This window comes from Cebus imitator, unplaced genomic scaffold (assembly GCF_001604975.1).
Source record: "Cebus imitator isolate Cc_AM_T3 unplaced genomic scaffold, Cebus_imitator-1.0 Scaffold153, whole genome shotgun sequence".
Classification (NCBI taxonomy): domain Eukaryota; kingdom Metazoa; phylum Chordata; class Mammalia; order Primates; family Cebidae; genus Cebus; species Cebus imitator.
The window spans coordinates 332,449-340,043 of NW_016107468.1; the positions used below are offsets into that span (position 1 = coordinate 332,449).

Sequence of the window (7,595 nt, forward strand, 5' to 3'; positions counted from 1 at the left end):
TATATATATATATGTATGCACACAACTTTAAATATGTATGTGTGTATATATATATACACACACATATATAAATTAGCAAGGCATAGTGTATACACCTGTAGTAGTACCAGCTATTTGGGAGGCTGAGGACAGAGGATGGCTTGAGCCCGAGAGGCGGAGGTTACAGTGAGCTCAGATTGCTCCACTGCGCTCCAGCCTGGGCAACAGAGCCAGACCCTGTCTCAATTAAAAAAAAAAAAAAAGGATGCCCTGCTGGGCCATGTGGGTCAGCAAGGATCTCAGCGTTCTCCCTCGGGGTAACCAGGGTGCGTCAGTGAGCTGACTCGGTTTCAAGGTTAGCCACGATTCCTGTCGGGGGAGACTGGCGCCAGCCTGCACACCTCAGAGCCCCAACAGGAATATCTATTCAGATCGGAACCTTGCCCTTTCCCCCTCACACAAACCCAGTGTCAGGTCCCCAGACAAGGCAGAGGAAGGGGAGTCGGTCTTCACCTGTGGTTCAGGTTCCCTCCCAGACAGTGAGTCACTTATTTGCCCAAGGAGCTGCCTCCGGTGCACTCAGGAGTTCCCAGAAGAACTGGAGCTGCAGGTGTGCACCACCATGCCCAGAAGGTTTTTTTTTGTTTTGTTTTGTTTTGTTTTTTTGGGGGAGAAACACGGTTTCCCTATGTTGCCCAGGCTGGTCTCAAACTCCTGGCCTCAAGCAGTCCTCCCACTTCAGCCTCCCAAAGTGCTGGGGTGACAGGCGTGAGCCATTGTGCCCAGCCTATACTGCTTTTTGATATGTGCCATTAGATCCAGAGTCCCAGTGGAGGAATGTGGAGACAGGCTGAGAGAGGTTGAGTGACTTTCCATATACCACATAGCATCAGGGCTAAGAAGCAGGATTGCCTTCCTGTCTAATGTGCCAGGGCTTTCCCCACCCCTGGCCCTGGGGATCCCCGTTTTTCCCCACTGTATGCAGGCATTCAAGCAGGGGCTCCCCCAGTCCAGCCCCAGCAGAGCCTGCCCTACTCCATTTCCTTCAAAAACTCATGATTAAAAAGAATGTAGCCTGGGTAACATTGCAAGATCCCATCTCTACAAAAATATGGACAAATTAGCTGGATGTGGCGGCCTGCACCTGCCATCCCAGCTACTGCACTCCAGCCAGAATGACAGCAAAAAAAAAAAAAAGAAATTCTTTTTCCTCTAAACTAAATAAAAAGAAAGAGGTAGAAGAACCCAAGAGCAGCTACAGAGAAGCATCAGTGTTCTTCCTGAGCTTGATGTTGACTGAGCTAGAGACTCCCACGGACATGGTGTATTATGAGCCTTGCACGGTGTCTGCATGTAGTATGTGCCAAGCTTGTTTTTTAGTTTTTAGCTTGTTTTGGTTTGTTAGGGACAGGGTCTAGCTCCGTCGTCCAGGCTGGAGTGCAGTGGTGTGATCAAGGCTCACTGCAGCCTTGACCTTCCAGCCTCAAGCGATCCTCCCACCTCAGCCTCCCAAGTAGCCGAGATTACAGGCACACGCTGCCGTACCAATATGCTCAGCTAATTTTTGTGGGTTTTTGGGGTTTTGTTTTGTTTTGTTTTGCTTTTGAGATGGTGTTGCTTTGTCACCAGGATGGAGCACAGTGGCACAATCTTGGCTCATTCAACCTCCGCCTCCAGGGCTCAAGTGATTCTCCTGCCTCAGCCTCCTGAGTGGCTGGGACTACAGGTGTGCGCCACCACACCCAACTAATTTTTGTATTTTTAGTAGAGACGGAGTTTCACCATGTTGGTCAGACTGGTCTTGAACCACTGACCTCGTGATCTGCCTGCCTCGGCCTCCCAAAGTCTGGGATCACAGGTGTGCGCCGCTCCATCCAGCCAGTTCTTGCTGTTACTGACAAAGGCACGAGGCCCCACTCCACCCACCACACTCCAGAGGTGGTCAGGGTGCCTCCCCAAACCGCCAGCCCCCTCAACCAGCCCGGCCCCGCTTTCCTGACATGCACAGTTCCCGCCACCCCTGGTTCACCGCCTGGGACCTGTGTGCCCCAGGTAGAGCTGCCATAGCATCCTGTCAGCTGCTCCATAGTGTCACTCCTGGTTAGTCACAGTGTGGTTTAGGGTTGCACTTCTCACCAGGTCAGACAAGACTTGGAAGGAACAGGGGACATTTCCTGATCGGCTAAGGCGTGTTGAGCACCCAAAATCACAGGATGCTACAACTTTGCTTGTGTCTTACTCGCCACGCCCAACTGCCTTGGAGGTCCGTGTGATGAGCCCCCACATGCAGATGAGGTCACAGCCTTGGAGCTTTGAGCCCCATGTGGTGGTCACCTCCCCTGGGAAGCCCTCCCCGACTCCCAGCTGGGTCAGGATCCCTGCTATAGGCTCCTGTCGGCCTATAAACCAAAAAGTGTCTGAAACAGGCCTCAGTCGGTTTAGAGCTTTATTTTGCCATGGAGAAGGGCACAGCCAGGAAAAACAGACTCAGGCTGCAGTAGGGTCTCTGGCCTGTGCTTTTTTCCAGAGAAGGTTTTGAGGACTTTGGTATTTAAAGAGGAAAGAGGGGCCAGGCGCGGTGGCTCGTGTCTGTAATCCCAGCACTTTGGGAAGCCAAGGCGGGTGGATCACCTGAAGTCAGGAGTTTGAGACTAGCTTGGGCAACATGGTGAAACCCCATCTCTACTAAAAATATAAAAAACTGGCCAGGTGCAGTGGCACACGCCTGTAATCCCAACACTTCGGGAGGCTGAGGTGGGTAGATCAAGAGGTCAGGAGTTTGAGATCAGCCTGGCCAATATGGTGAAACCCTGTCTCTACTAAAAATACAAAAATTAGCTGTGCATAGTGGTGGGCGCCTGTAGTCCCAGCTACTCAGGGAGCTAAGGCAGGAGAATTGCTCGAACCCAGGAGACAAAGGTTGCAGTGAGCCAAGATCACGCCATTGTACTGTAGCGTGGGCAACAGAGCACGACTGCATCTCAAAAAAAAATTAATTAATTTAAAAAATAAATAGACGAGGTCAGGTGTTCGAGACCAGCCTGGCCAGCATGGTGAAACTCCATCTCTACTAAAAATACAAAAAAAAATTAGCTAGGTGTGGTGGCGGGCACCTGTAATCTCAGCTACTCTGGAGGCTGAGGCAGGCAAATCGTTTGAACCCAGGAGGCAGAGGTTGCAGTGAGCTGAGATCGTGCTGTTATACTCCAGCCTAGGCAACAAAATTGAAACTTCGTCTCAATAAATTAATTAATTAAAATAAAAATACAAAAAATTAGCCAGGTGTGGTGGCAGGAACCTATAATCCCAGCTACTCTGGAAGCTGAGGCATGAGAATCACTCGAACCCAGGAGGCAGAGGTTGCAGTTGAGCCAAGATCATGCCATTGCACTCCAGCCTGGGTGACAGAGCAAGACTCTTTCTCAAAAAAAGAAAGAAACTTTAGGGGTATCTGAGACCTCAAGAAACCTGGGGTCGACAGAGTACTCCCAGTGCTTAGTGGCTGTGTGACCTTGGGCAAGTTTCTTTACCTCTCTGAGCCTCTGTGTCCTTGGCTGCAGTGTCTAGGAAAGCATCCGCACACAGTGATGTGTGTGATCCAGGCCATTCTTTCTGTGTTCTGTGCATGCACAGCCATGCCTGCTGAGAATCCTGCCACCAACGATTCCTCAGTGGCATGGGGCCAGATGGAGCATGCTGCCGCCTCCCTGCAGGCTCTAGGAGCTGGTCCTTGGGCCGAGGACTCCATCACAGTCGTCTGCACGGGATCTGGACAAGTCTTCTAGAACCCTCTAGAAGCGTGGGGTCTTGGTGTGGCTGGATTAGAGGCATCGCTCCATGAGATAGGGACACGGGAGGAGGATGTTGTCTGGGATGGCTGTGTTTGCGGTGTCTCTGGGCATCCGGGGGGGCTGGCCGGCCGTGCTTGCAGACAGATGCAGCAACTCACAGATGGGCGGAGATTCCAGAGTGTGGGCGTGGACGGACTAGGCCAGGGACCTGTGAGGTTCGGGAGGACCTGGGATGGTGGGTGTTGGAGTGCTTGGAAAAGGAGGAATTAGGCCAAGCAGGTGCCCAGCCTCTGTCCCGTGGGAAGCTCCGTGCTCTTTGGAGTAGCCCCCACATTGGGAATGGAGTCTCCATTCTGGTAGCTTGTGCACGGGAGGCCAGGCCACCCAGATGGGGCCAGGAGGCTCCAAGCAGCACAGAGCACCAGCCCAGGAGATGCAGTCTCCAAGGTGGCCTACTAGACAGTAGCGAGCTCTTCCCAGAGTTTTCAAGTTTAAAACAGAGCCAGGCACAGCGGCTCACACCTGTAATCCTAGCACTTTAGGAGGCCGAGGAAGGAGGATCGCTTGAGCCTCAGATTTCAAAAGCAGCCTGGGCAACAGAGAGAGACTCTGTCTCTACAAAAAATTTAAAAACTTAGTCTGGCATGGTGATTGATGCCTGGAGTCCCAGCTACTCAAGAGGCTGAGCCATGATGGCGCCACTGCACTCCAGCATGGGGGACAGGGTGGACCAGAGTCAGACCAGGCGTGGTGTCTCATACCTGTAATCCCAGCACTTTGGGAAGCTGAGGCAGGCAGATCACCTGAGCTCAGGAGTTCGAGACCCTGGCCAATATAGGGAAACCCCGTCTTTACTAAAAATACAAAAATTAACCGGATGTGGTGGCGGGCACCTGTAGTCCCAGCTCCCAGGAGGCTGAAGCACAAGAATGGCTTGAACCCGGGAGGCGGAGGTTGCAGTGAGCCGAGACCATGCCGCTGCACTCCAGCCTGGTGACAGAATGAGACTCTGTCTTGGAGAACAACAAAAAAAGGAACCCTTTTGTTCCAAAGACCCGTCAGTCTTCTCTGCTCTTCCTGCATCGTCTGACCCTGGCTCCCCGCCACCCCCAACATCTCACCCTTACCCAACCCCCACCTGCCCCAGAGGCCCAGCCCACGTGCCCCTATGCTTCCCAGAGAGGAGACATCCTGTTGGACATGCAGACCACCCTTCCTGCAATCCCAGCCGCGTCCCCAACCCTGGTACAAGCCCGCAGGCTGCTGTGGAGCTCTGCCTGGACCCCTTCTCCAGCCCCCACACCTCAGCCTCACAGCCCAGCTCAGGCCCCGTCTCCAGGGCTAATTGACCCCAGCAGCCCCTCCAGGCTACAGGGAGGGGACAGCGGAGCATGTCGGGGGCTCAAGCAGCAGATAGGCCGTGACGGTTGCCTGGGCAGTGAGCAAGGAGAACGCACGGCCCCCACAGCCCAGACACGGTCTGTTTCCCATTCACAGACCTTGGCCGGCGAGCAGGCGGGGGATTTCCAGCAGGTCAGCAGTCACACCGGCCTCTGTGCGCGGACCCTGCTAGGACCATCAGTCATCTCCGCTCTACTACCCCGAACTTCAGCCACTCCGGGACACAGACACAGGATCTTTATTTTTTTATTATTTATTTATTTTTGAGACAGAGTTTCGCTCTTGTCATTCAGGCTGGAGTGCAGTGGTGCAATCTTGGCTCACTGCAACCTCTGCGTCCCGGGTTCAAGCAATTCTCCCGTCTCAGCCTCCTGAGTAGCTGGGATTACAGGCATCTGCCACAATGCCTGGCTAATTTTTTGTATGTTTAGTAGAGACAGGGTTTCACCATGTTAGCCAAGCTGGCCTCGAACTCCTGACCTCAAGTGGTGCACCACCTCAGCCTCCAGAAGTGCTGGGATTACAAGTGTGAGCCACCATGTTGGTCCTTGAGAGCCCGCTTAAACTTCCTGCTCTCTGGCGGGGAGGTCTCCCCAGACTTGCTCAGACAGGGTGGGCATCGTGATTCAAGTCCCTTGTCTCTTAAACGTGTCCTATGGTACTTTGGTGACCCGGTGATACCCCCTCTGGCTGGGAGTCCCTCAGGGGAGCAGCCCTGCCCCTTCTCTAGGCTGTTTTATGCCCAACACAGGGCCTGTGCTGGGAACACTAAGAAAATGCCGGAAAGGCTGGCCACCATGGCTCACACCTGTAATTCCTGCACCTTGGGAGGCCAAGGCAAGAGGATCGCTTGAGGCCAGGAGTTCAAGATCAGCCTGGGCAGCATAGCGAGACTCCATCTCTACAAAAAATTTTAAAAATTAGTCAGGCATGGTGGCACACATCTGTACTCCCAGCTACTCAGGAGGCTGAGGCAGGAGGATCACTTGAGCCTGGGAGTTGGAGGCTACCGTGAGCTATCTATGATTGCACCACTGCATCCCAGCCTGGGTGACAAAGCAAGACTGCGTCTCAAAAAAAGAGAAAAGGATGGATGGACGGACCGACAACTGAGGCTAGAAACCAGCTGCAGCCGGGCGCAGTGGCTCATGCCTGTAATCCCAGCACTTTGAGAGGCCGAGGCGGGGGGTCACCTGAGCCCAGGAGTTTCAGACCAGTCTGGCCAAATAGTGAAACCCTGTTTCTGCTAGAAATAGAAAAATTGGCTGGGTGTGATGGCGCGTGCCTGTGATCGCAGCTACTCGGGAGGCTGAGGCAGGAGAATCACTTGACCCTGGGAGGCAGAAGTTGCAGTGAGCCGAGATCACGTCACTGCACTCCAGCCTGAACAACAGAGCAAGACCCTGTCAAAAAACAAAAGAAAAAACTGCATGGGAGTAGGCAGGGCGTGGAGAGAATGTTTTGGCGGATCAGGGACACCTGGTGGGAGAAGCAGCCGGTCCGGTGGCCAAGCCGGTGCCGACTGTCATGCCCCTTTGTCTTCTTCTTCCAGATGAAGATGATGCCAACAGACTCGGGGAGAAGGTGATCTTGCGGGAGCAGGTGAAAGAACTCTTCAATGAGAAATACGGTCAGTGCCTGTGGGCGGGGTCAGTGCACCAAGCCTTCTGTGGCGGGGTTCGGGGAGGGGGTCCCTCTGCAGCCAGCCTCGCCTTCAAGCTGGCCTGCCTGCTCCCTTGGGGACATGGCTGCTCTGCTCAAGACCCATGGTGTGTGTGTGTATTGATTTTCTTTCTTTCTTTTTTTTTTTTTTTTTTTTAAAGCAGGGCCTCACTCTGTTGCCCAGGCTGGAGTACAGTAGCTCAATCTCTGCTCACTGTAACCTCCACCTCCTGGGCTTAGGTGATCCTCCTGCCTCAGCCTCCCAAGTAGCTGTGACTACAAGTGTGTGCCACCACTCCCAGCTTTTTCTTTTTTTCTTTTTTTTGGAGATGGAGTCTTGCTCCACCAATAGGCTGTGTAATGCAGTGATGCGATCTCGGCTCACTGCAGCCTCCACCTCCTGAGTTCAAGCAATTCTCCTGCCTCAGCCTCCCTAGTAGCTGGGACTACAGGCATGCACCGCCATGCCTGGCTAATTTTTTTATATTTTTAGCAGAAGTCTCAATCTGTTGCCCAAACTGAAATGCAGTGGTACAATATTGGCCTGCTGCAACCTCCGCCTCCTAGGTTCAACCAATTTTCCTGCCTTAGCCTCCCCAGTAACTGGGATTAGAGGAGCCCACTACCACGTCCGGCTAATTTTTGTATTTTTTGGTGACGGGGCTTCACCATGTTGGCCAGGTTGGTCTTGAACTCCCGACCTCAAGTGATCCACTCACCTCGGCCTCCCAAAGTGCTAGGATTACAGGCGTGAGCCACAGC

The 7,595-nt window shown here is 53.2% G+C and overlaps 1 protein-coding gene across 1 annotated transcript in view; it reads left to right on the top strand.

The window, feature by feature from the left end:
- GTF2IRD1 (GTF2I repeat domain containing 1) overlaps positions 1 to 7,595 on the top strand; it is a 153,789-nt gene that overhangs the window by 134,708 nt on the left and 11,486 nt on the right. Inside the window, exon 21 of the mRNA XM_037743773.1 lies at positions 6,724 to 6,940. Within this exon, the coding sequence (XP_037599701.1) occupies positions 6,724 to 6,940 (217 nt within the window). The remainder of the gene's footprint in view (positions 1 to 6,723; positions 6,941 to 7,595) is intronic.